The 27,883-nt window shown below is 43.6% G+C and overlaps 3 protein-coding genes across 3 annotated transcripts; 2 read left to right on the top strand and 1 right to left on the bottom strand.

Annotated features, from left to right (window-relative positions):
• Positions 1-2,674: 2,674 nt before the first annotated feature.
• On the top strand, positions 2,675-4,793 carry LOC4330250 (cytochrome P450 86A2). The gene has a single exon (XM_015768546.3). The coding sequence runs from the start codon at positions 2,808-2,810 to the stop codon at positions 4,404-4,406; it is 1,599 nt and encodes a 532-aa protein (XP_015624032.1). The 5' UTR covers positions 2,675-2,807; the 3' UTR covers positions 4,407-4,793.
• A 1,159-nt stretch (positions 4,794-5,952) lies between these two features.
• Positions 5,953-19,022, top strand: LOC4330249 (mitogen-activated protein kinase kinase kinase YODA). Its single transcript, XM_015771132.3, has 13 exons — positions 5,953-6,227; positions 7,256-7,995; positions 8,093-8,833; positions 9,253-9,340; positions 9,420-9,482; positions 13,691-13,851; positions 13,958-14,033; positions 14,546-14,605; positions 14,725-14,832; positions 16,112-16,345; positions 16,613-16,704; positions 17,369-18,038; positions 18,572-19,022. Exons 2-12 carry the CDS (start codon positions 7,451-7,453, stop codon positions 17,883-17,885), a joined length of 2,685 nt encoding a protein of 894 aa, XP_015626618.1. The 5' UTR covers positions 5,953-6,227; positions 7,256-7,450; the 3' UTR covers positions 17,886-18,038; positions 18,572-19,022.
• A 1,517-nt stretch (positions 19,023-20,539) lies between these two features.
• On the bottom strand, positions 20,540-23,589 carry LOC4330248 (aquaporin PIP1-1-like). Its single transcript, NM_001401917.1, has 4 exons — positions 23,120-23,589; positions 21,833-22,128; positions 21,333-21,473; positions 20,540-20,845 (listed from the first exon to the last, which is right to left on the bottom strand). Exons 1-4 carry the CDS (start codon positions 23,454-23,456, stop codon positions 20,750-20,752), a joined length of 870 nt encoding a protein of 289 aa, NP_001388846.1. The 5' UTR covers positions 23,457-23,589; the 3' UTR covers positions 20,540-20,749.
• Positions 23,590-27,883: the final 4,294 nt, after the last annotated feature.

The raw sequence follows: 27,883 nt of genomic DNA, 5'->3' as shown, positions 1-27,883 counted from the left end.
TTTTTCTATTATATAATATTATTATAGTATTTTAAAAGACAAAATTATATATGTTGTTCTAGTGATTTTAACTAAATATTTTTAAATTTATTGATTAGTCGAAATTATAAAAGTTTAATCCTAACATTATTCAAATGTCAAAGAATTTTGTAATCGGAGGGAGGAAGTACTAGATAGTAATACAGTGGTGACTACCTATACAACTTTCAATGAAAACCTCAATACAATCTTTGAAATATAACTTATAATATAATTATATTGTAACTTTAATATAATTATAATGTAACACATATATGCTCCCTGGAAGGTAATTTATACGAGAAACTTGCGCGGCTCGGTTGGCAGTGTAATCATGAAAGTACTTGTTTAAAAAAGCATATGCAATTAATCTTGGTAAGTTTATACGTGACAACTAAGTAATACCATTGCGGACCGTAGATATTCGACGTTGTTAATGGGCGACTGGTCGCACTGGGGCACGCCCTCGTGACCGGTGATCCCCTCCTCTAGTCTCCTTAGTATGTACTCTCTCCGTTTCTAAATATTTGATATTTCCTTCTAAAAAAATATTTGATGTTGTTGATTTTTTTAAACATGTTTGACCATTCGTCTTATTAAAAAAATTAAGTAATTATTAATTTTTTTTATTATTTGATTCATTGTTAAATATATTTTCATGTATACATATAGTTTTACATATTTCATAATTTTTTTTAATAAGACGAACGGTCAAACATATGCTAAAAAGTCAACGGTGTCAAATATTTAGAAACAGAAGGGGAGTACGTATGTATATACTTTACATACATATATAAATTTTATACATATGTATGTAAAGCATATACATATGTATATAAAATTTTTTATATACATCTAAAAAAGTTATATGTACACATACATAAAAATTTATACTTATACATATAAAATATACATGTATACGTATATGTACACAGAGGTAATATATACACACAAATAATATATACGTATATACGGACACATACAAAAAATTTATACATATATACAAACTCTATACATATATGCATACAAACTTTATACGTGTACGTACAATATCTATGTGCATACGTATAAAGTTTATATAAATACAGACGCGTATACTACGTACATACGGACGCTGCCGTGCGGACTGATTAGCATCTGTGGCGGATGTGTGCACGTATACGAATCTTGCCAGGAGCTTAATTTCCTTTTTTCTCCCGAACTCATGTCTGTTTCTGTTTGTTTGCGGTTCTGCGTGGGCAGTGGGCAGAGTTGGCTACCCAACGGTCCAAGTGACCGTCGCGCCAAGCCGCGAACCCAACCGGCGACCGGCGACCAATCCCCTCCGAGACTGTCTCCAATCTCCGGTCCTCCTCCATGGCTAGCGTAGGCGCGTAGCATCTATTTATGCTCTCAGATTCAGAGTCCTACCACTCGTACACACGCCGGTCAGCAACATCACATGCATGCTAGCAAGAGGTTTTCGTTAGCCTACGCCCTACGGAGTAGTAGTAGCCGTATCACATTACATGCGCGCTGCGGCACACAATTGAAGTCTTCGAGTTGATCTGCCGGTAGATCTAGCTAAGCTGGAGTCACTTTACACTTGCATTTGCATCTGCATTGAACTGCACTGCATTGCATTGCAGTTGCACTCCGTCTATCTAGCTAGCTAGCCACGCATATGTGTACTGCGTGCAGATGGATCCCCATTTAAGCGTCTGCGCCTCCGCCACCACCATCCCCATGGCCACCCTTCAATGCGGCCGTGCATTCAATGGCTCGCCCCGCGGTTAGGTGCCCGTCGATCACCGCGGCTGATCAAGTGATCATTGCCTCATTGGCCACTGATCCATCCATCGATCGGTCGGACGCCCAACGGCCCGCGCAGGCGCCAATTTATGGTCGACCGGCTCCGTGCTCCTCGCGGCCGAGCGACCGAACCGGTCACCAATCACAAGGCACCACAAACTATGGTGATCAATGGATCGACTCACCACTCGCAAGGCACCACAAACTCTGATCCTGATCAATGGATCGATGCAGAAGTCCTCGTCGTAGGTAGTGTTCCCTTCAAACTTTCAACTTTTCCATCACATCAAATATTTAGACACATGCATAGAGCATTAAATATAGATGAAAAAACCAATTACACAGTTTGCATGTAAATTGCGAGACGAATCTTTTAATCCTAATTACACCATGATTTGACAATGTAGTGCTACAGTAAACATTTACTAATGACGGATTAATTAGACTTAATAAATTTGTCTCGTAGTTTACAGGCGGAATCTGTAATTTGTTTTGTTATTGGTTTACATTTAATATTTTAAATGTGTATTGGTATGCGTCAATTTTTTTTTTTGCCAAGACAACTAAGCACGGCCTTAGTATATGCGAGTGTAGCGTACATGCATGTGTGTACGTAGGATCGGAGTTGTTGCGTGACTTGCGTCCTGCTGCTGCATCGTTCATGTACACTGGTACATGCAGAGAGAGAGAGAGAGAGAGAGAGAGAGAGAGAGAGAGAGAGAGAGAGAGAGAGCTCGCGCTTGGTGGTAGCAGCTAGGAGTAGCAGCGTAGCAGGACCGGTGCGCGACCTGCAATAAATTGGCATCCATCTCGACTGTGCTCCGACCAGTTCTATAAAAACCTCGGTCTCTCCCTGCTGCACTCTGCCATCCTCATTGCTTGCTCCATGTGGAGTCACTTAGCGCAGTGTAGCTAGCCATCACCGGGCATTCTCATCGGATCCATACAGCCCTAGCTAGCAGCTGTACGTACATTACAGAGTTTGTTGCCAGAGGAAAATGGAGGTGGGGACGTGGGCGGTGGTGGTGGCGGTGGCGGCGGCGTACATGACGTGGTTCTGGCGGATGTCCCGGGGGCTGAGCGGGCCGCGTGTGTGGCCGGTGGTCGGCAGCCTGCCTGGGCTGGTGCAGCACGCCGAGAACATGCACGAGTGGATCGCCGCCAACCTGCGCCGCGCCGGCGGCACGTACCAGACGTGCATCTTCGCGGTGCCCGGGGTGGCGCGCCGCGGCGGGCTGGTCACCGTCACCTGCGACCCGCGCAACCTGGAGCACGTCCTCAAGTCGCGGTTCGACAACTACCCCAAGGGCCCCTTCTGGCACGCCGTCTTCCGCGACCTGCTCGGCGACGGCATCTTCAACTCCGACGGCGAGACGTGGGTCGCGCAGCGGAAGACGGCGGCGCTCGAGTTCACCACGCGCACGCTGCGGACGGCAATGTCCAGGTGGGTCTCGCGGTCCATCCACCACCGGCTGCTGCCCATCCTGGACGACGCGGCCGCCGGCAAGGCGCACGTCGACCTGCAGGACCTCCTCCTCCGCCTCACCTTCGACAACATCTGCGGCCTGGCGTTCGGCAAGGACCCCGAGACGCTCGCCAAGGGCTTGCCGGAGAACGCCTTCGCCTCCGCGTTCGACCGCGCGACCGAGGCCACGCTCAACCGGTTCATCTTCCCGGAGTACCTGTGGCGCTGCAAGAAGTGGCTGGGCCTCGGCATGGAGACCACGCTGGCCAGCAGCGTCGCGCACGTCGACCAGTACCTCGCCGCCGTCATCAAGGCGCGCAAGCTCGAGCTCGCGGGCAACGGCAAGTGCGACACCGTGGCGATGCATGACGACCTGCTGTCCCGGTTCATGCGGAAGGGCTCCTACTCGGACGAGTCGCTGCAGCACGTGGCGCTCAACTTCATCCTCGCGGGCCGCGACACATCCTCCGTGGCGCTCTCCTGGTTCTTCTGGCTCGTGTCCACCCACCCCGCCGTGGAGCGCAAGGTCGTGCACGAGCTCTGCGCCGTGCTCGCGGCGTCCCGGGGCGCCCATGACCCGGCATTGTGGCTGGCGGCGCCCTTCACCTTCGAGGAGCTCGACAGTCTGGTCTACCTCAAGGCGGCGCTCTCGGAGACACTCCGCTTGTACCCCTCCGTCCCAGAGGACTCCAAGCACGTCGTCGCCGACGACTACCTCCCGGACGGCACGTTCGTGCCGGCCGGCTCGTCGGTCACGTACTCCATATACTCGGCGGGGCGCATGAAGACGGTGTGGGGGGAGGACTGCCTCGAGTTCAGGCCGGAGCGGTGGCTGTCGGCCGACGGCTCCAAGTTCGAGCCGCACGACTCGTACAAGTTCGTCGCGTTCAACGCCGGGCCGAGGATTTGCCTCGGCAAGGACCTCGCCTACCTGCAGATGAAGAACATCGCCGGGAGCGTGCTCCTCCGCCACCGCCTCGCCGTCGCGCAGGGACACCGAGTCGAGCAGAAGATGTCCCTCACGCTCTTCATGAAGAACGGGCTCCGAATGGAGGTACGTCCACGCGACCTCGCGCCCGTCGCCGACGAGCTCCGCGGCGCGGACGTGAGGGCCACCGCACCATGCGCGTAGAAGATCCGAGGGCCCCGCTCGCGCCAAGATTCGTGCTGATGGAGGCATGGAACATTCAATGTGTAGATAAAGAGAGAGTACGAGACAGTAAGTAAATTAAATGGGTTTGGTGGGAACATTTAAGCCGCTTCTTCTCTGAATTTACCATCCGGATCAGAGAAACTTGGATTTTTTTTTTTTTGCAAAGACGAGATCTACTTGGATTTGGATCTGAGAGAGCAGAAGCGGAGAAGCAAAAAAGAGAACTAAAGAAAGAGCAATAATTTGTGATGTAGCTAAGATGCAGAGTACTTTGATAGTATTTGTTCGAGTTAGTTTGTGTTGGTGACCAGCCAACTATTATATTTATTTTATTCTATTCTTAAGAGACATTTTCTTCTTTTCCAAGCCTCGATCTATCACTATGTGATTCTATTAGCGACTTGCTAATTAATTTGTCAAATAGATCTATAAGTAGTAGTAAACGTGTACTTAAGGTTGCCTACTTCTTCACGAGAAGTTCCTCAGTTTTCCGCATGTAAGGCACAATCGTTTTGCTAGATTTCCATTGCGAAAAGCAGAAACTCTGAGGTTGGCATGATGCCGTTTTCGTCCGTGCGCATCGTCGCCTTGATAGCGTTCTGTTGCGCAATTAGATCCAGTGAGGGATCGGACTGCGGAGAATTTCAGGCGCGTAACGACGATGTGCAGAGAGCATGCACTTGTCACAGGGGTTAATGTGCAATAGGCGACAGCGATATGTGTTTGTGTTCAGTTGCTCGTGTTGCCTTCTGAAGAGAGGATCTGAGAAAACGATTGATGATGATGTTGGGGCAACTGGTTTAGACTACATGTTGGCTGTCACGTTTGGTTTTGGTTGATGCAACTACATAATCTAACCACGCCTACCTTCTTTTCGGCAAGGATATATGGCTTTTTCGTGGACTTTGACATCTCATTAAAAAAAAAAAGAAGTATACCACACTGCAGGCGTGTCAGTTTCACCTAGATGTCCTGAGACAATAACAGTCTTGCGTTGCAGCAATGAGGTCAGATCCAGCGGTCCAGCCTCCAGTTCACAGTCAGAGTCCTCTTCCATGTAGTACATCCTGCAAGCACCTTACCTAACCAAACTAACCGAGTCAAGCAAACAACTAATCAGTCGTGAATACGGGATACTTGTAAACGAAATTCTCGACACACACCAATACCAGTGGCTGTTTTCTTGTGCGAAACGGGCGCAGGAAACACGAGGGCATGGCCAATTCCGTTCAACAATCAGTTTTGCTGATGCAACTTGAGCATTTCGGGGCAGCAACCATACACGTCTCATCTATCGCGCTGGTGCTAGCACATCGCAGTTACTCCGCTGGTGCATGTATATGGACAGAGCAGCGGGCCACACCGTCTCCACGCAGAGTGTCGGTTCGTCGGGGTGTCACGGACGAACTCGTTTCCCCGAACGTTTTTGTTTTTGTTTTTTTTTTTTTCTGGAAAGAGTGCTGGAGGAGGCAATGGTGCGCCTGTGCACAATTTAGTCGCATTTCGCCTGACGATTTTCCTCTCCACCGTCTCTCTCCGTTCCTCTCCTCTGCTCATCTTATCTGTTCGTCTGAAAAAAAAAAACCGTTTCCGGCGGACGCACGGGCGGAGGCTCGGCCAGCGTTCTCCTCCTCCGCGACACCGACTCGCCTCCGTCGCGCGCGCGGCCGGCGAGCAGGGCCGGAGGCGCAGTGCGGACGGGCTGCTGCTCCCCTTCCCCGACCCCCTACCGCACTAGTATTCTCCCCTGTGCGGCCGGCCGGCGAGCATCTCGGTTCGAATCGAAGTATCGAATTGAAGGTATTCCTTCTAGTTTCGTAGCCCTCCTCTCTCTTCCTCTTCCATGTGCTGGTGTGGGTAAGATTGGGAGTCGATTCGGACTTGATTGATTTGTTTCCCTGTCACCTAGCCGTCCCACCTCGTCCCGATTTGATTTGTTTGTTGCGTTCGTGGTGCGGTACTAATAACAGTTTTGTGTCCTAACAAATTTGTGGGGGTTCAGCTCAACCCCGATATCCCACGTTAGATCCGCCCCCTGGAGTGTAGAACTGTGCTTTGGTTGTTGGTTTCGCGGAGAAATGTAGGTATGGAGCCAAGGGGCTGTGACAGTTTGGTACCGGGATCAGTTAGCTAGAACTGGTTCGGCTCCGAGTATAGTAGGATCACCGACTTGGAGAGTGTAGCCATCACATCGGTACATGCCACTCTGCTTGTTAAGAAGGGAATTTGCCGGAGGTTGGAGGCACTGGTGGGATTAAGGAGGAGGTAGAAGAGCGCAATTATGCCATATTGCTGCTAGCTCGACAGGAGGCTGATAACACTTGGACAGAAATGGCATGAAAGGTTGACAAATGTTTTGTGATGGCAGAGACAGCCTATTTAGTGGCAATCGGCAAAACAGAGATAGGTGAAACTTTCAGTGGTATAGGAGTTATCTCTGACTTAAATGATGCACGGGGCAATTAGTGACAGAATAAGTACTTTATCTCCTTGGCATTTCATTTTAGAGCAATGGGTGGCACTGTAGTTATTTGCTCACAGTAGGTGATAGTGATGTAGCAAGCTTGAAAGCTTGACATGTGATTTTGTTCATTGTGGTTTTAAGATGAACCCCAAAGGTAAGCGTTCTAGTAATTGCTACTTCTACCTCCAACTTCCAGGTATTATTAAATTTAATTAAATTTAACAAACAGCACACAGTTTGCCTTTATACTCTCAATGGTCATGTACTTCTCCATTAAACTCAACTCTTTTGCAGTTGTGTGGAACTGTAATGATGCACGCTGTTAGTGACTTGGTCCTCATTATTGTTATTTGTTAACTTTCAGCCTTTGTGGTGAAGGCATTAAACAGAAATCAAAGTAGCATGAGCAAGCACTAACTGGGAATCTCCATAATACAGCATTCCAGTGAGTTGAGGACTTTTTTTTGTCACTACAGAAACTAAGGATACCTGCGTGATTTCAAAATTTCAATGTGTGATTAGCTCAGTGAAATCCTGTCCAACTTGTTTCATATTCAATATGCCACCATGGTGGGGGAAGTCTTCATCAAAAGAAGTAAAGAAGACTGCCAAAGAAAACCTCATTGACACATTTCATCGGTTATTAAGTCCAAATGAGCAAAAGGGGAGAACAAAATCACGGGGGAATCGTAGACATAGTAAAGATCCAACTGCTGAGAAAGGTTGCTGGTCTACTGCCCAATCACGCTCTGCATCCCCTTCAAAAGAGGTTTCTCGTTGTCAAAGCTTTGCTGCAGCCAGAGCACATGCACAACCACTTCCCCTTCCTAGATCCCGTGCTATGGTGGCACGTACTGCTTCTGATATTACCGAATCAAAGGTCGTTTTGGAAAAGCGTGGCAAAGGACAACAACTACCGCTCCCTACCACAAATTGGGTTAAAGAAAGACCTGAAACTACCGAACCTGTTGCAGAATTATCAACTGCTTCTATCTCCAGCCATGGTTCTATAGATAGCGATGATCCTGGAGATTTGCGACTTCAGGGACCTGTGGCAAATGACACCGACAATGTGGCTAAAGTTGCTACAACCGGTAATTCAAGGTATCCTTCTTAATCCATGATTTATCCAAACACATTTTTGTTTGTGTACTTTTTTTAAAAAATATTCTTATGGATATTGATTGCTCTGTTTGTGAAGTGTTGTGCATAAGGAGTGTTCTAGTGCCATCACCAGAAAGGGCACTAAGGAAGTGACGATGCCAACCAATGCTTTCTTGAGTAATCAAATTCTATCTACAAGTCCCAGAGGTACTGTTGTTGCTGACAGTTACCAGTCAAATTTACAAAATTCACGAAAGGTTGTTCTGGACAGTGCTCCCAATAGTGTGATGTCAAGCCCTTCTCGAAGCCCAAGAATATTATGCCCTGATCAGATTCCAAGTTCAGCATTTTGGGCAGTTAAGCCTCATACAGATGTAACTTTTGTTGGGTCTGCTCAGTGCTCCAGTCCTGGTTCAGGGCAAACATCTGGGCATAATTCAGTGGGAGGTGATATGCTAGCCCAGCTCTTTTGGCAACCTAGCCGAGGTAGTCCAGAGTGTTCACCAATTCCCAGCCCAAGAATGACAAGCCCTGGTCCAAGTTCAAGGGTACATAGTGGAAGTGTCTCTCCATTGCATCCAAGGGCTGGTGGGATGGCACCTGAATCTCCAACAAGGCGACTTGATGAAGGGAAGAGGAAGCAAACCCACAGATTGCCCCTTCCACCACTAAGCATATGTAACAATTCCACCTTTTTGCCAAACAATTCCACCCCAACTAGTCCTATCTCACATAGTCCTGGTAGAGTAGAAAATCCAACTAGTCCTGGATCACGGTGGAAGAAGGGAAAGCTTGTCGGCCGTGGGACATTTGGCCATGTATACATTGGCTTTAACAGGTATGCCCTTTCGATGCTCGGAATTGGTTGATGTTCATTTTTAATTTCGATGCAAAGCACAATATGGTTTTCATCATTAATAAATCCTACAATGGTACTAACTCATTCAGCTCTTGTAATCTCTCCCATATACTTATTTCTCATACTACATCCTGAATCGTAATAAATATCATGGTTTAGTGATTAGTAAACTGGCATGTTTTAAACAGAGTCTCATTCAGAAATATTTCACCTTCAAAGCCTAAGACATCATTATTCTTTGAGAGTGTAATTATTGAAGTGGTCTTGTCACAATGTTGTTTGTAACAAGCACTCTATATATCCTTTGAGTAGTGTGCCACTGACTATTTTATTAGGACTGATCATCCTTTGTTTCTCTTCAAATTTGATATAATATAATTCTCTGTCATTTGTATCAGTGATAAAGGTGAAATGTGTGCAATGAAGGAGGTCACCCTTTTCTCAGACGATCCTAAATCAAAAGAAAGTGCAAAGCAGTTGTGTCAGGTATGACATTTTTCTCCACGTTTACTGTCCTTTTCTTTACGCTATCTTCTCTGCTCTTATATTATTCTTTATTTACCAGGAAATATTACTTCTGAATCGTCTGCAACATCCAAATATTGTACGATACTATGGATCTGAAATGGTATAAATTTATGCCACCAGTTGTTATCTTCTGTTAATACCACTCCTGTTCTTTTTTTACTTGTTGAACATGTGTGATCATTCCTTTTCTAACAACACATTCATAAAAAAAAATCCTTTTCTAACAATACATTTATAAAAAAAAATTAAAATCTAACTACGTGAAGGTATTTTCCATAACAAATCTACTAGTACCATTTTCACATATCAGATCTTTTTTTTTTTTGCATACACTCCATCGTTTGTTTCTGTTAGGCGTATAGTTTTTCAAACTTTTGCAAGATATATGGGCTCCATGCAAATTTATTAACTATATTCCTTATATGTCCATAATTATTACTAGTGTCTCTCCTGCATTTATAAGAAGCATCTCACTAACCATCTATTTAGCTATTTCTAAGGTATTTAAGTATGGTAGGATGGTCAATTTAACTGCTCTTTCTCTTGGTTCTGTACAATTATTGTTATAAAAGTTAGCTGATATAGAGTAACGACGACTAACCTTCTCGATCGCTTCAATCATTGATCACCCAAGACATGTCAGATGACGACTCAGGAACACACGATATTTGTTAACGAGGTTCAGCCGAAGCCTACATCCCCGGGGCTCTGATTATGGGTGCTCCTCCCCAACCAATATAGCTCCTAGCCGCTACGAGTCCATGGCCAAGCCGCCATCATCTCCCTGCGTGTCTACGCTACATTGTAGTCGCCATGATTACATTGTCGTGCCCCCCTCTCTATTTAAGAGAGATGACAGGTTACAGAGTCCGACTCTAACTCTACCCCTAACACCTATTACAACTCCAAGTCCAACTGTAACCAAATAGGACTAGTATATTCGACACCTATTCTAACAAACTCCACCTTGGCGAATATAAGCCACCTAGAAGTAGTAGAATCACCATGCCGATCCACCTATCCTCTAGACTTGGGTTGTCTTCTTCGCAGCTTCACCGCAAGCCGCCCGACGAGTCTGCGCCAGACCCGCCGCCACCAAAAGCAATTGCTATCCCAGCAACCGCTTCCTCCTGGACTCCACCTGCAATAGTGCACCCTCGCAGCTTGTAAAGTTGCGACTCCACCTTCTCTCCAGTCATCACAGTCGTCTTGCCCTTCATGATCTCCATGGTCTTCTTATTCCGATTACCGCGAAATATTAACCCTTCTTCATGCAAGGTTCCAAGCGAAATCAGATTCCTCTTTAGCCCTGGTACATGCCTGACACCCTGAAGAACATGTTCACCTCCATCTTCTAGCTTGATTTTGACTTCACCTACTCCCACGGCTGGATAACTTGTGTCATCGCCTAAGTAGACAAAACCAAACTCACTAGACTTGTATGAAAAGAACCACTCCTTCCTTGGCGTCACGTGAAACGAGCTAGCTGAATCTAATATCCACGCTTCTGCATCCTTAGACTGTGCACTTGACATTTTGAGAAGATCACAACCATCGCTATCTGAGTCATTTGAAGAAGTCGCTGCATTAGCCTTAGCTTTTCCCTTCAGTATTGGGCACTTCTTGCTTATATGCCCCCACTCATCACATCTGAAGCACTGCACCACCTTCTTCTTTTTGTTCTTCTTTACCTTATGCCCAGCATGATCTTCTTTGACTAGCAAACCCTCCGCTTGAGATGTTTCACCCTCTTTGTTCTTTCTCATCTGATCACGAGCCAACAACGCAGAAGTGATCTTTAGTTTTGATGGTCTCCTTGCCGTACGTCAAAGTAGTCACCACATGCTCATACGATTCAGGTAACGAACACAAAAGAACTATGGCCTTGTCTTCATCGTCAACTTCCACATCCATCTTCACAAGATCTGTGACTAGTTGATTGAAAACGTTCACATGTGCTGTCAGATCCACCCCTTCCTGCATCTTTAGCCCATACAACTTCTGCTTCAGATACAGTTTATTGTCAGAGTCTTGGACATAAACTGAGCTTCCAACTTTTCCCAAATTATCTTTGGTGAGGTCTCCTCCATCACATGGTACATGACCTGATCTGAAAGACATAGCCTTATTGTCGCAGCCACCTGCAACTGCATCTCCTCCCAATCGTCATCCTCCATCTTGGCCGGTTTGACACCCTTCAAAGCCTTTGAAGCACCTTGTTGAGCTAACAAATCTTTGACCCTAGTTTGCCACAAGCCAAAATTTCCAGAGCCGTCAAACTTCACCAAATCAAATTTCATACCTGTCGGCGCCATCTTGCCAACCCGCGACCTGACTGGTCTGTCGCCACCAGAATACTCGCCCTTCTCAGAACCGTCCGTATTCGTCTTCACAATCCCGTCTTGTGATCCGATCTCAGACATTCAACAGCAAACCACCTGTCCGCCGCCGCACCGATCCAACTAATCTGCTTCACGGTTTTTCTCCGTCCTGCTTTTGGTTCTGTCCGGTTTGCACACACCTGTACGCCTGCTGTACGATCTTGCCTTGAGCCCAGATTTGTGCCTTCCGTGGTAAGCTTACGAGTGTCTCGATCAATTGCCCGTCGCCTTTTCTGCCATAGGTTCACGTCCTGACCGCTCCTTAAATAGCATCAGCCACCGGGATACCGAGTCCAGATCGACTTCGAGTCCGGATGGACACGTCAAGCCGAGTCCGCGTCGATGACATAATTTCGTGCCTTATCAGAAACGGTCTCCTGACCAGCTCCCACACGGAATTAGGCCTTTGATGTTTGACTTCTCCTCACATCTTCTCTCACGGCAGCAATCCACGTCGTCTGTTCTGCATGCCCATGCATGCACGCAGCTTGTACGTGTCCCACACAAATCCAATTGAAATCGTATGCACTCATGCATTAAGATGCAACTAATTAATCCATGCATGGAATTAATATCCTGCATGCTTGCAACAACTCGTGCATATCTCTTGCTCTTGGCCACCATCTGTACGCGTACTGTATGCATGTGACACGTACACATACGTGTCGTTCGTGCCTCTGCACGCACCGCAGTCGCAGCCCTCATGTTTTCCGTCCACGATCCCGTCGTCATCGGCCTTGCACGTCCGCCGCGCCGTGCCACGCTCGCCGGCTTCGCCCTTCCGTCACTGGCCTCCCTGCCGCGTTCGCCGCGTGCGTCGGGCGCGCCGTCCATGGCGCTACCCCTCCGATCTCTCCGGTCGCCTTCGGCCACGCTCGGCCCCGTCTTCCGGTCAAGTTCCGCCATCGCCGGTCTGATCGCGAGCGAGGTTGTCACCTCCGCAACGTCCTCGTTGTCGCCATCGATCTCATCGCCACGGCTGACGATCTCCTGTCGATGCGCGACCCCCACCTCGTGTTTCCTCCTCCACATGTCTTCTTGATCCAATGTTGAAACCTTCTGCTCTGATACCACTTGTTATAAAAGTTAGCCGATATAGCGGAACGACGACTAACCTTCTCGATCGCTTCAATCATTAATCACCCAAGACATGCCAGATGACGACACAGGAACACACGATATTTGTTAACGAGGTTCAGCCGAAGCCTACATCCCCGGGGCTCTGATTATGGGCGCTCCTCCCCAACCAATATAGCTCCTAGCCGCTACGAGTCCATGGCCATGCCGCCATCATCTCCCTGCGTGTCTACGCTACATTGTAGTCGCCATGATTACATTGTGGTGCCCCCTCTCTATTTAAGAGAGATGACAGGTTACAGAGTCCGACTCTAACTCTACCCCTAACACCTATTACAACTCCAAGTCCAACCGTAACCAAATAGGACTAGTATATTCGACACCTATTCTAACAATTCTTAATCTTTGTGCCCTCAAAATAAGCCTTATATTTTGAAACAGTTGGGGGGGGGGTACTAGCTAAATGCAGGTGGCTTTGCAACAGATAAAAATAAATGCATGTCTTATTGGTACAAAATGTAGTTCATAGTTGGTGGGTGGCAGATTCACTGTCACCACCGCTACACTGTCTTCCTTCAGAAGGAGTACAGATTTGTGGGTTAGTTTCAAGGTTTGACTGCATGACCAATGTGCGTACCCGCATTATTATTTCTTGCACTGCACTGTACTCTCTGATGATGACATATGCCACTGAACTATAATATTTCTCTGAACACTTCTCTGTAAGGAAACGTAGCAAAAAAGTTCATGCCACATTCTGCAGAATTTTACGAACTTCACTTTTGCTTGCACTCCTGACTCCTCTGTTTACTTTAAAAATAACTATACACTATCCATTTATTCAAAACAGGTTGATGATAAACTTTATATATACCTGGAGTATGTTTCTGGTGGATCCATCCATAAACTACTCCAGGAGTATGGGCAATTTGGTGAACCTGCTATCCGCAGTTATACCAAGCAAATACTTTTAGGCTTGGCTTATCTGCATGCAAAAAATACGGTTCACAGGTAACATTCCATTTCCTTTTGTCGTTAGTTCAGCACTTCAGTTCCTTAGATGTAAGCTACCAAGTTGTAGATTATTTTATTATTTGTCATGTTCCATAATTTGCAGGGACATTAAAGGTGCAAACATACTGGTAGATCCTAATGGTCGTGTAAAGCTTGCTGACTTCGGAATGGCAAAACATGTAAATTCTCTGTTTCAAATTGTAAAAAAAAAAATCTTTCTCATTTGTCAGGAATAACTAAAATTTAAAGCAAAAGCATTATTAGATGTAATTCCTTGTATCATCTTCATAGGAAGAAATGGTGTATTGTGCTTTACCCTTTCCCTCGTGTTCTCTTGCACTTGAGGACTACCACTTGTGCTAGATCAATCCATTCAATAAGAGATAACCATTTTGTTTTGGTCCTTACCGTATCTGTCAGCACATTTGCTGGCTTACTTGGACCAAATGGTTATGCATGTTTCTATGCTAGTTACTAGGCAGTAGTTTGTTTACCATAGATGTAGTGCCATTTTATTAGTAATATAAGCTTGTATACCTTCATGGGCCGACTCTTATGGGCCATTTGGATAAGTGATTAGTTGTTTCTAGCAAGTTATATGTTTATGGGAAGGTCCTTTTGTCTATAGATGTTTCTTCTTTGGATATTTATCCGCGCATATGAACTTCTTTTCTGCCAATCCATTTTTCAGATCAATGGGCAGCAGTGTGCCTTTTCATTTAAGGGTAGCCCGTACTGGATGGCTCCTGAGGTAATGAAAATCCTACATTCTTCTACACTTCTCTAGTTATTTGATGAATTTATGCCTATCTTCTCTCCGCTGTTATAAAAATCAACCTTGCTTCTCTCACACATGTAATAACTATGCAGGTTATAAAAAATTCTAATGGATGTAATCTTGCTGTTGACATATGGAGCTTAGGATGCACGGTTTTAGAGATGGCTACCTCAAAACCACCATGGAGCCAATATGAAGGGGTTAGTACTTATACTAGGCTCTTAAGCTGTATTTTATGTTTTTGTGCAACACACATTTTCTTTTCATGAGAAGGTACTCCCTTTGGTCATAAATATTTGATGTTTCGGACTATCTTTTTAGGGGAACGTTTAGGACAATATACGGTCATACTTTTGAAACCTTGACCATCATAACTTCTAATGGGCTTAGTTCAACTTAAAAATGGTATGTGTCGATTCGACTTGAAAAGTATTATCATAATATCATAAACTTACAAGATTTTATACTTATTCTAATGTAAAACCATATTTGATTCAACGTTGAATTTTGAATAATGGCACTTTGCTACGAGTTTTGAATAACTGCACATTGCTACAATATTTGATTCAACAGTGAATTTTGAAGACCATAAAAAAGTCAAATGTCATATAGTTTTGGCTGAAGGGAGTACTATAGAAGATGAATGGTGGATACTGTATCATTGTTGTGGTTTTGCTTCAGTACTTATTTTAATTAAAAAAACAAGTTCAGCATGGCTCATTGTTTTGTCTTATTTTCCCAATGCTCTTTTTAGTTAGCAAAAGTTTGTGGTGGCCAGGAGGCCCAGCATCCCCTTTGATGAAATCTGACGAATCCAACATGACACTATGTTTGAAAAATTCCAAAACAAAAAGGTTGTTTAAAGATGCAATGATTTAATTTTGTATTCATTTTTTTATGTTGAATATAAAACAGACAAGTGGTACAGGAACCACATGATGACCGGTACCATGTGAATGCTTATATATTTTTTGTATATTGAAAATTTGGTTGAGGTTTTGCATGTTAGACTTCTTTATATGTTCTTCACCTTCTATTTATCTTGGACTTTTTGAGACATTGCATCATGATGTATTCGCTAAGGGGGGCAATGGATCCCTTTGGCGTCAAAACTGGAATCTTTTATTTATTATAATGCATACTGATTATCACTATATTGACCTAGATCTAGCAGTTTTTAGTGTTAATTCCATTCTATTTTTGGATTTTACATCATGTTATTTTGCTATCCTATTTTTTTCCCCAAAGCATCCATCTAAGCTTCACGTTGAAGGTGCCCTTATGAGAAATACTACTTAACAATCTGCGACACCTCTTTCCTATATTCTTGACATGTCTCTTGTTCCGCAGTAACATTCGTTCTAAAAGTGCCCCCCCCTCTCTTTTTTGTTCCTTTTAAATATTTTGTATGGATTGGCAGTAGGAATAAATCATTGATCTGTTATGAGCCAGATGTTGACACAATGCTTTGTTTTTTAGATTGCTGCAGTGTTTAAGATAGGAAACAGTAAGGAGCTTCCACCAATACCAGATCACCTCTCAGAAGAGGGCAGAGACTTTATAAGACAGTGCCTGCAGCGCAATCCATCCAGCCGTCCAACAGCAGTGGATCTTTTGCAGCATTCATTTATACGAAATGCATCTCCACTTGAAAAATCACTGTCGGATCCATTGCTACAGTTGTCTACTACATCCTGCAAACCAGATCTGAAGGTATCAACTGCTTTCCTGGAACATGTTGTCTTTTAGCTAAACATCTGTCATGCATGTTTGCCCAGTTAGCAGCTGTATGCATTAATTCTACAAATCATTTACTTTATTTTTTACCTTGTTTCCTTTCATTTGCTTCTTTCTGGCTGTTGTAGCTAACTAGGACAGATAAATGTTACTGGGGCCTACTTAGAGTATTAAGGTCTTGGTTATCAGATGGACAATTGATTGTTCCATTTTTCTTACGCTTTGTCTCTTGTGACATTTCAGGTGGTCGGGCATGCCAGAAATATGTCTTCTTTGGGTTTGGAAGGGCAATCCATTTACCAGAGAAGAGCTGCTAAATTTTCTTCTGTGCACAGGTGAATCATTCAATATTTGAATCTACCTGCTAATTCATAAGAATATTGCTTTGGAGTGTGTGTACTAAATATTCTAGAGGAGCAGTAGCTAACTTATAAATCTCTGCTGAAAAAATTAAATTAGAACCGCAACCAAACCTCTCATATCATAATCCTTATGCTTTGGTATGACGAAAAGTAAATTAGCTAACATTTCAAAGTAGGAAATTTTAGCTGCACATTACTGAACTATCTCCTCCTCCTTTTATTTTGGCAGTTACCCCTAAATAATGACATTCAAATGAATACAAAATAAATGACCTTTGTATGAATTTTTTATATATGAGGACACTAAGTGAACCCTACTAGAAATCTTACTAATGTCCTTTTTTCAACATGCAAGTATGAATAATTGCCCAAATGTGCTTTTATGTTTTGTTGATGTCCCTGCTTAATTCATCTGAGCTGCAACATGCTCCCACTGTAAAATTCAAGCAGTGTTTAATGCTATTGTAATATTTTTCACATTTTACCCTTGTTCTGTACCCTGCTGTCATTTATTTTCGATAACTCAGTCCTGTACTCCTATAAGAAATACAGTTCCTCGTTTTTTTTAAAAAAAAAACAGTTCAGTGAATGTATATCTGCATGGAAATGTATGTACTCTAATCATCGGTGCTTGCAGTGATATTCATGTACGAAGCTATATATCTTGCCCTGTTTCTCCATGTGGGAGCCCTCATCTGAGGTCAAGATCTCCACAACATCAAAATGGTATAATGTCACCCTCTCCGATTTCGAGCCCAAGAACTACTTCAGGTGCTTCCACTCCTCTGACTGGTGGTAATGGAGCTATTCCTTTTAACCATGCAAGACACCTAGCTTACAATAATGAGGGTTTCACAATTACATCGAGATGTCTTGATGAGCCCTTGCCAAACCAGCCTCCAGATCCGGTCCTTGGTCGTTTTGTTAGAGTGAAACAACCCTCGCTAGGTTTTCAGGAGAGGGCAGTCCCTGAAGCTGACATTCTGAGCCCTCAATTTGGAAGGATGGGACATGTGAGCGTGTGGAATTTGCATGATAAGCCACTGCCTTCTGAGCATGCTTCACAGAAGGGCTTTGAGGATCGGGTAAAACTTAAGCCTCCACTGGATTTGAGATCTGGTCCACCACACCTTGGGTGCAACCATGGTCATTGATTTCACCCAAAGGTGTGCTGGATAGGCATTGAGTTGGAGCTTGATGAGAGCTGCTGAGCCAGTTTGCCCATCTATTTACTGCAAGCCTGGCACTGTATCATAGTACACGAATAATTTCATTAATTATTTCAGAAGCTGACCGTCTCAACAAAGGTACATCCCTTCTCATAGTTTTCTGCAAATTCTCGCATTTCTATTTATACATTTTTAGAAAAAGAATAGCCTTTTATTCTAACTCTAAGACTTGAAAGAATTGCTCTATGTTATCTACATCATTAACAGCTTTTACACCTTCACTGGATATATATAGTACATGGGCTTAATGAGTGATTGAGTGTCGTACTATCATCAAGTGCAGTAGTTTTTTGCCTGGTATCTTTAAATAACAGAATCTTTGAGGTGCCAAATTTGACTTGCTACCATTATTGTGTGGTACTATATTTACTTGCCAAACATTGATTCCTTTGTTGTAGTAAAATTCCGAAACATGGACTTAGATATGTGAATCCAATCCGCTTATTTACTGGGGTCATTTGGGGACCGCCAACTACATATCCTTGGCTTTGGAGAGCTCTATATCGCCATTCAATCTTCAACTCTTCCTCTTTTTTTCCTTCGTTTTTGGGACAGTGAAGATATCTATCTTAGTCATAGTCTATTGCTGACAGTGCATTCTGAATGGACAGGTGAGCTATGCCCCCACCAGGAACAGGCGTTGACTTCCATATTACCATGCCTGTTATGTGTTAACCAGTTACACGTCGTTGATGCAATTGTATATTACAGAGGGTCTAGATAGCCAAGGACCCAAAACAGTAGTTCTTCACCTGTATACTCTGGTATCTACATTCGTTTTCCTTTGGACAATCTATGGGTTTCGAGGCCATTGTACAGGAGGAAACTCAACTAGAAGTCCACATTTTGCAAAGGTAGAGGCAATTGAACCATTCAATACCCATTCTTTTTCTCAGTACTTCCCCTTGCTGCGAGCTTTTGCAACTAGTCAGCTGCAGCCTGCATAGTGAAAGCGTTGTTGCTGTACTCAGGTAATCCATTCACTGTATCTATTACTCTGGAAATTATACAGAGATTCTGATCGTTAATCAAATCAACGTGACTATATGATTATGTTGCTTCTTCCCTTTTTGCTTTTGCGTTTGTTGCTTCTTGAATCTTGATTAGTTTGTGGAACATGAAACAATCATATGGTGCACCTAGCTCCAATGTGATTTAATTTTTCTATTTCTTTTTCATTTTTCTACGAGTTGAATAACTGCACACCTGTACGACTTCTTTCTTTCTAAAGAACTATTGCTTCGAGTTAAACATGTTTTAAAAACCAAACACTAGCTTTTGCCTTTTTGCGCTCATCTTGAACTTAGGGCCCTTTTTGAATCGTAGGAGTGAAAAAATGGAGGAATAGGAAAATGAAAAAAACGGAGGAATAGGAAAAACATAGGATTATTATAGAAATGCAAGTGCAAAACACACGTGTAACATAGGAATGGTCGTTTGATTGGATTGCATGAAAATGTAAGAATTGGATGAGAGATATAGACTTAAATGAAATTTTTGAAGAGGCTGGAGCTCTTGCTAGATTTCCTCTAAAATCTAGCTCTTGCTAGATTTCCTCTAAAATCTATATGCAATGAGCCATTCTATAGGAATTTTATTGGATTTAGAAACCCTTAATCCTTTGAATCAAATAGCGACAAAGAAAATATTCCTATAGGATTTAAATCGTATGAGACTCCTATATAAAATTCTTTGATTCAAAGGAGCTCTTAAGTGGGAAATCGTCTGAACCATGGGATGGGTGGTGCATCCTCATAGGATCATTTGGAACGGTTCCATTTTAATTTTCCATTTAGCATATATTTTTGAGGGATGAGATGATGATAAATAAACCTCAATATTCCCTGGTGCCAAATTTCCCTGAAGCAGGATGACGAAGGCGAAATGCAAAAGGGTAGTAAATGGCTAAATGCGACCCAGGTATCTAGTATAGTACTTCATCTATCTATCTCTACAGTCTACACTGCTCCATTATATTTTTACACGCTTTGCTTCCAAGTTTCAACTTCCTTTTGCCTCGGCGCCTCCAAGTCCCTAGTGGCGAGACCAAACACCCCACCAAACCTCCCATGTGCCGCGCTGCCGTAGGGTACGTAGCAAGTAGTAGTAGTAGCGTGCGCCCGGTGGCTAGCGGGTCCCCATCGCACTACCCGGCCAGCCGGCCTTCTTTACACCGCGCCCGGCCACCATCAATCGTCCTCATCTTCATCGTTATCGTTGTCCTGACGCACATAAGCCAGGCCCACCACTAACTCATTCATACAGATTCAAACCGCCGCTCCTCATCAGATCGATCGCTAAGCCCTAGCCCTTGATGGATGCAAGGCTGGACTCATCACTCATCCTGGTATAGTACACTCACTAGGGTTCATTTGTTCTTTCATGGCATTACTCGGTCGGGAACTAGACAGAGCTACCTTTTTGTTCTCTTTTCTCTTTTGCTTCGTTCTTCCCTTCACATTCATAGTTCAGGCTTCGTAGGATCATACCAGCATTGCTGCCTGCCAAGATTATTCTAGTACGTGTATTAAAGGCGCGGTTCATGCACGAAGAGGAAACCGGATTTCCAGCAACAGAGATGATAACTTAAGAATTAAGATCTCCATCACATAAAAACATACAGTGACTGAGTACTGGATTACACGATTGAGTTGTTCAGGGTTCAGATAGGAAAAACATCTTGGGGACTAGAGATAGAGGGAATCGACAGATGCGCAGCAGTAGCGCGCGGGAAACAGGACATCACGATTGCGTTGCATGTCGTCGGCTGCGCAGCGGCGGCGCGGGGCTTAAGACCTGCTCTTGAATGGGATCGCCCTGATGATCACCTGGTGGTAGATGGCAGCCAGGGCAGCGCCAACGAAGGGACCAACCCAGAAGATCCACTGCAAAATTTAGATACCAAAATTTGTAAGGAAAAACTCTTTGTCGTGTCTTCTACTCTTTTCTTGAGCAAAGGCTAGTAAGCTGGTAAGCTACTAAGTAAACTTTAGCAAGAGCATGCTGCTACATTTGGTTATAGTGACATGTTTATCATCTTAGACCTACCCATACAAAGAGAAAAATATAACCAAAAAAAGTATCAGAACATTTGATTATATATACTGACATGTTTATCAGCTTAGACCTCAATTTGCCAACAAAAAATGTATCGATTATCAGTAATGTGCTGACTAATATCTGATAATGTAAGAGGAACCAATTGCTGAGAACATTTGATTATATATACTGACATGTTTATCAGCTTAGACCTCAATTTGCCAACAAAAAATGTATCGATTATCAATGATGTGCTGACTAATATCTGATAATGTAAGAGGAACCAATTGCTGAGAACGGCGAGTAGGTAAAAAGAGAAGAAAGGTTGCTCACATGGTCATTCCAGGCATGGTCCTTGTTGTAGATGATGGCAGCGCCAAGGCTCCTGGCTGGGTTGATGCCAGTACCGGTGATGGGGATGGTGGCCAGGTGGACCAGGAACACCGCAAAACCAATTGGCAGTGGGGCAAGGATCTGTTTTCACCAACAAAGGACAGAAATACGTTATGCAACACACAAAAAACCCATATATACTTCCAGTAACTATACGCATACAGTCAATTTCTTGAGCAAACATGATAAATTAAACTAGTTAAAAGTCTAGCCATAAATGGCGCACACCTACAAGTTATGAGCACACCAGTTCATTGTTAAAGGCATACTGTATGAGTGAGGTATGTAAAGGTGCTAACCAAAATACTGCTTAGTGATTTGCACATTATCACTTTAGGGTTTGGTGATGAATTAGTTATCACAGTGCATAACTCATTAGACCACACTAACTACTACTGAACTTTCACATATCACACTGCAAAAAGGAGAAGGATACTTACAGGAACATGTGAGTCCCTGGCATTCCTCTTGGCATCAGTGGCTGAGAAGACGGTGTAGACCAGGATGAAGGTGCCAACAATCTCAGCACCAAGACCGTCACCCTTGGTGTAGCCACTGGCAACTACATTGGCACCACCGCCATTGCCCATGTACAGACCCTGCTGGAAGCCCTTCACAACTCCAGCTCCGCAGATGGCCCCTAGGCATTGCATCACTATGTAGAAGATGGCCCGGGTCAGGGACAGCTTCCTGGCCAAGAACAGCCCAAAAGTAACTGCTGGGTTGATGTGTCCTCCTGTTGCAGTAACAGACAATATAATGGATATTAGTAGTGCCCTTAATTGCCGTAGTTGTTTTGTGGTCAGTTGTCATGACAGTTGAAGTAAGACTGTATAGTGTACCCTCATGTATTCATATTTTGAGATTAACAAGGTAGTATTTGAGATTTTGAAGCATTATATAAAACTGGTACAGAAATTAACTTCTAAGATTGCGAGTTGTGATAGACTGTATAAGTTGACAACACAAGATATTTACTTGTTCATATAGTTTTGTTAATATTCTGGTAGGAAGATTAACCAAGGAGAAAATTTTGGCATCACATATTTCTTTGCCTCCAAGGCTCCAAGTGCACATTCAATTTTGATGAACTAAAAATAATATATTTTTGTGTGATAATTTGTGTGGTTTCAGCATCAACAGTTAGAACACTACCGAAGAAAATGCTGGGTTAAGAGTTAAATCAATCGGATGACCTTAAATCCTTAATCTTCTAGTCGTAAATCAAACCTTTGCATAAGAACAAAATTCACATACCACAGCAGTACAATATGCCAGCGACAAATCTTTGCGCAGACAAGGTACATGATGGTACAAGAGCAAAAGGTAGTGTCATAAATTTTTGGTGCATTCAACACCTGTAGAAAGCTATAATAATTCTTTAAAACTACAAGAGCATGGACAACAAATTTAGTGAATTTCCAGTTACTAATACTGATCTAACACCCCAAAAGCAGGTAACTAAAAGTCTTTCATCAATTATTCAGTGTTAATGCCATATGCCTCAAAGTCTTGCTACTTATGGAAGGAGCAGTAGTAGTACACATGATTCTATACCTCATGCTTTACTAAAGTGAGCATGCTAGTATGAAGAAACTACTGAGCCAAGCAAAGTGCAGGTAACAAGTAAGTATCAACTAGCAAGACAAACCAAGGCAAAATCATGACAAAGTTGAAGACTTGAGATCTTGAAGGTGGGGGAGGAAGCCAAAGGAGAGTGAACTGACCGGAGATGCCGGCGGTGCAGTAGACGAGCGCGAAGATCATGCCTCCGAAGGACCAGGCGATGCCCTGGATGCCGACGGTGGCGCACTTGGAGGAGGACTTGGAGACCCCCATGACGGTGAGGATGGTGATGTAGAGGAAGAGGAAGGTGGCGACGAACTCGGCGATCCCGGCCCGGTAGAAAGACCACGACTTGAGCTCCCCTGGCTCGAACAGCGGCGCCGGCGGCGGCTCCTTGTAGTCCTTGTCGTCCCCGGCGCCCTGCGCCGCCGTCCCTATCGGCTGCCTCTCCGAGTACCTGTTCGCCCCCAGCCGCACGTCCTCCTCCTTCCCCTCCATTGTCGCCTCTCCTCTGCAATGCGTGTGAGTGGAGACTGTGTGAGTGAGCTAGATGGTGGAGGTGAGAGAGAGGAGTAGGGTGTTATAAAGGCAGAGTACACTGAAGAAGAAGAGGAGGAAGGAAGGAGAAGGTGGTTCTGGAAAGGGAAGGAGGTGATGATCACGGGAGTGGAGCGTGGGCCCTGGTGGGCCAGTGTGGTGGTTAGGTTGGATGCTTTTTTGAGTTTATTCATAGCCTTATCCAAATTGAGCTTTTTTTCTTTTCTTTTTTTTAGGCTCCGAACAAAATTGAGCTGAACTGCACTGTCATATGCTGTGTTTAGTTCTTCCAAAGTTGAAAGTTTGGGTTGAAATTGGTACGATGTGACTGAAAAGTTATGTATGTATGACAGTTTAATGTGATAGAAAAAGTTGGAAGTTTGGATCTAAACATAGGCCTTGTTTGGATGCTCCGAGCTATTAAATAGCCCTTCGGAATCTTGCTATTTAGAAGTATTAAACATAGATTACCGATAAAACCGATTCCATAATCCCTAGCCTATTTTACGAGACGAATCTAATGATGTATATTAATCCACGATTAGCGGCTGATTACTGTAGCAAATCATGGATTAATATACCTCGTTAGATTCGTCTCGTAGAATAGCGTAGGGGTTATGGAATGAGTTTTATCAGTAATCTACGTTTAATACTCTTAAATAGCAAGATTCCGGAGGGCTATTAAATAGCCCTCCGAATCCAAACAGGGCCATAGCCATATTTGAGCTATAATTCTTCAGAAATGTAAGGGCTGTTCATATTATCGCCAAAATAATCCCAATTAAATTTTGATAAGTTGACAATATTGTCAAGTTTTGGCATGATTCCTTATGTATTTACTAAGAGATAATCCAAAAAATACCATTGACAATCATCCAAATTCAAAAAATGCCATCGACAAATATGAGTTCTAAGAAATGCCATCGTACAAACGACTTTATCCCAAAAATGCCATCGCCGTTAGGGTTCCGTCCATTCCACACCATTAAGTGTTATAGGATGAACATTGTATTTTAACGGCGTGAAACGGACGGAAGCATAACGGCGATGGCATTTCTTGGATTTGAACGCTTTAAATGCCATTTGTTGGATTATCTCATTTAGTAAAGTTTGGTAAAAATAAATAAATATATGTACATTTTGATAACTTTATAAAAAATAATATGATTTAAAATGACATGAATCTAAACAACCCATTGTATTTGCGAGCCGTTACAAAAGGAGGACGGAATTGGACAACCTTTTTAGTTTCAGTTGATAAATGAGACTGTGTAGAAATAAATGCCCCATAACAAGTTAAACATCAATATGAGGGGCCTCTAAAGCTGAGTTAGTTTGTGCTTGCTACTAAGGCTGTTTTCGTTGCAAAGGACTCCCAACCGCTCTTACTAGTATTCCATGCGCATGCTTTTCAAACGGCTAAACGATGTGTTTTTTAAAAAATTTTCTATATAAAAGTTATTTTTTTTAAAAAAAAGTTAGCTAATACTTAATTAATCACGCGCTAATGGACCACTCCGTTTTTCGTGAGGAGGGAATGAGTTCCCATCTCCGAGATCCGAACGCAGCCTAACTCCTCCTCTTTTTTCGCACACTCTTCCCAGACGGTTAAACAATGTGTGTTTTGCAAAAATTTTCTATTGAAAATTACTTTTTTTAAAAAAATCATATTAACCTTTTTTTTTATATTTTTTTATTAATACTTAATTAATTGTATGTTAGTCCATCGTTCCATTTTCGTGTCGAGAGGTGAGGTTCTTAACTTCCACCAAGAACACAGCCTAATTGCATTATGCAATACTGAATTCTAGAAGTATGGCTTCTTCTGTTGTACTCCTCCTACTAGCCAGGATGCCTAATCCTTTCCCTCACTTCGAAGGATTCTTTCTGTTTTGTCCGGGATCCAAAGCCAACGTCGAAAGGACAGTGATGGGGGCACATATATGATTATAATATATGTGTCATGTGTGTGAGAATTTGTGATGTACAGTCCATCCATGTTAGCGGCTAATTCTTTTAGAGTTTAGAACCCTCTTCGATTCGAGTTTAGAAACCTTTTTTTAAGGACTTTTATGGTATATTCTACTGCTAGTATATACTACCAGTATATGAAAGGGTAGTTTTGGTATTAGGTGAAAATCTGAAAAGGGCTTTTTGGTCATTTAAATTAGAGAATTATTTTCACTGGGATTAATTTCCTTCAGTTGTTTTTTCTGTGGATATCGTCATCCGCTTCTTCACGATACATCTCGCGTCGCTGCTCCGGCGTCGTTGCTCCCGCGCCGACGCCTCCATCCCGATTCCTCCGGCGCCGGGAGAAGCCGAACCTCCACGCGCCTGGCGTCTCCCGCGTCCCCGGCGCCCTCCCTCAAGCCCTAGCCTATTCTTCCCCGCATCCGACCTGCCGCCGCATGGCTGCCCTTGCCGCTGCGAGCTGCGGAAGCTGCGCGCCTATGCCACAGCAGCATGCACCCTTCTGCTGCTCCGCCTGCCCATCGCCTCCCTCAAGAACTAGGGTTTTGGGTCGCCAGAAAAGACACAAGAAGAGGAAAGGAGGAGGGAAATCGATTCGATTCCCAATGGCGGCGGCGGCGAGGCGGCGCTCGCTGCTCGCAAGAGGAAGACGACTGGGCGCGACTTCCACAAAGGGGTGACCGTGGATCGGATCTGACCAGTGATGAAACGTGAAATCACGAAATTACCCCCACATAATTAGATAAAAAGACAAATATACCCTTTTCAATTTATACTGCAGGATAATTGGAAGGGAGATCGGATGAATTTTAAACCGTTAAATTAAATATACTGGTAGTATATACTAGTAGTAGAATGTACCGTAAAAATCCTCCTTTTTTAACTAGTACTGTCGAATTAGCGTGATCAGATACAGTTCCTGCATCAGGCTGCATATGATCAGCTTTGCTTTAAACAGTTGCGTGTTAAAGAAAGAGAACAACTACTACGAGTACTACTATCGGAGTAGTTTACATTGCAGTAGTTATGTTACTGTCGATGCTTTATCACAGCTTAATGGAGCACAGATCTGTGCCACTGCTTTGGATGGATGATGATGCAAACATGAACCTAACCACTTTGGCTTCATCATTCAGTAAACTTTTCCAGAAAGCATAATGATAGAAAAACTGCAGTGCAATTCACCCAAAATGAAAAAAGGATAGGCAACTTGTTGGGGAGTTCAAGTTTCTTCAGACCACTTAATTGAATGTGTTACACTTAGCTCGATGACCCATATCATTTGATGCTACACTGTAGTATGTTGTCGCTTCCATGGAGAGTCAAAAGATGCCATTGTTTTGGTGTTCCTGGTGATAAAGGGCCCAGGTATAGTGCAGCTACATGTACTGAAAAATCTGAAGAGAGAAAGTAAAGTTTCTGAGGCAAAGCGAGCTGCACAGGAGTACTTGTTTTTTCAGTAGTTGTTGCACTGAATTTGTTTGCGGAAAAAGCCTGGGTGACGTTCTTGATTGATATTCAGAGGCCTGCTATTGCACAGAGTTTCCAGCAATTCAGAGACCCCATGCTACAGCTAAGCATGGAAACTTTCGTCCTTTACACCTAAGCAGGGCATGATTGTGGCCAAAATTATTTTGCAGATGTTTCGTTGCTGAATTTCTATGACCTGAATTTTCAGTAATTAGTCCAGGATGAGCCATCAGAAATTCAGAACTGTACAACTTCAGAATTAAAGAACAAGGTTCCTAAAATAAAGAGCAGGGACAAGACCATCAATTCACTTGTGCTTGAAATTTTGCAACTAACGTTTTTCCATGAGCCACTTCGCATGCTCTGAATATCCTGAGAAACAAAAATACCACTATCATGCATGTCAGTTTCGGTCCCGAGCTTTGAACGACCTCAATCTTTCCACCGAAGAACAGATCATTCTCCAATATTTCACTGCTGAAACAGTCTAGCTGTTCAGCCCACAGAATCAAGGAATTCAGATGGCTATGGGAAAAAACAAGCATAAAATACATCCCATCTCCTTCAATAATCCTACCGAAAAGGAGAACTATTCCCTCCTGTTCTTCTCAGTGCAATTGTACTCGCACTAACTGACGAACACGTACACATATCACTGTATTATTGGCGGGGGGAGCAGACTCTGAGCTCCGATGAGTGATGACCGTTGCCACAACTGTTTCTGCTGCTGAAAAAATCGAGAAGCCGTTGGAACAAAGCTGCAGAGCCGTACCACTGTATCATCAGTATCTCGCTGGCTTTGCATTGTTTCTTTCATCAGCCGCAACTAGTGCATGGGAGCATTTAACTTTTTAGTAATTTTAAGATGTGGCATTCAATAATTTATCGCTAACAGTTTATAACATGTGAATCCAGTGGTAAATCTTTAATTGCTATTTGTAAGG

The sequence above is a fragment of the Oryza sativa genome, chromosome 2, assembly GCF_034140825.1.
Source record: "Oryza sativa Japonica Group chromosome 2, ASM3414082v1".
NCBI classification, from domain to species: Eukaryota; Viridiplantae; Streptophyta; class Magnoliopsida; order Poales; family Poaceae; genus Oryza; species Oryza sativa.
This window is presented reverse-complemented; position numbering and strand designations above follow the sequence as displayed.

Coding starts and splice junctions, on each gene's coding strand:
- LOC4330250 (XM_015768546.3), top strand. CDS start 2,808: ATGGAGGTGGGGACGTGGGCGGTGGTGGTGGCGGTGGCGGCGGCGTAC.
- LOC4330249 (XM_015771132.3), top strand. CDS start 7,451: ATGCCACCATGGTGGGGGAAGTCTTCATCAAAAGAAGTAAAGAAGACT. Junction 8,834..9,252: donor GTATACATTGGCTTTAACAG/GTATGCCCTTTC, acceptor CATTTGTATCAG/TGATAAAGGTGAAATGTGTG. Junction 16,346..16,612: donor CCTGCAAACCAGATCTGAAG/GTATCAACTGCT, acceptor GTGACATTTCAG/GTGGTCGGGCATGCCAGAAA.
- LOC4330248 (NM_001401917.1), bottom strand. CDS start 23,456: ATGGAGGGGAAGGAGGAGGACGTGCGGCTGGGGGCGAACAGGTACTCG. Junction 22,129..23,119: donor CTGCACCGCCGGCATCTCCG/GTCAGTTCACTC, acceptor TTACTGCAACAG/GAGGACACATCAACCCAGCA. Junction 20,846..21,332: donor ACCATGCCTGGAATGACCAT/GTGAGCAACCTT, acceptor TAAATTTTGCAG/TGGATCTTCTGGGTTGGTCC.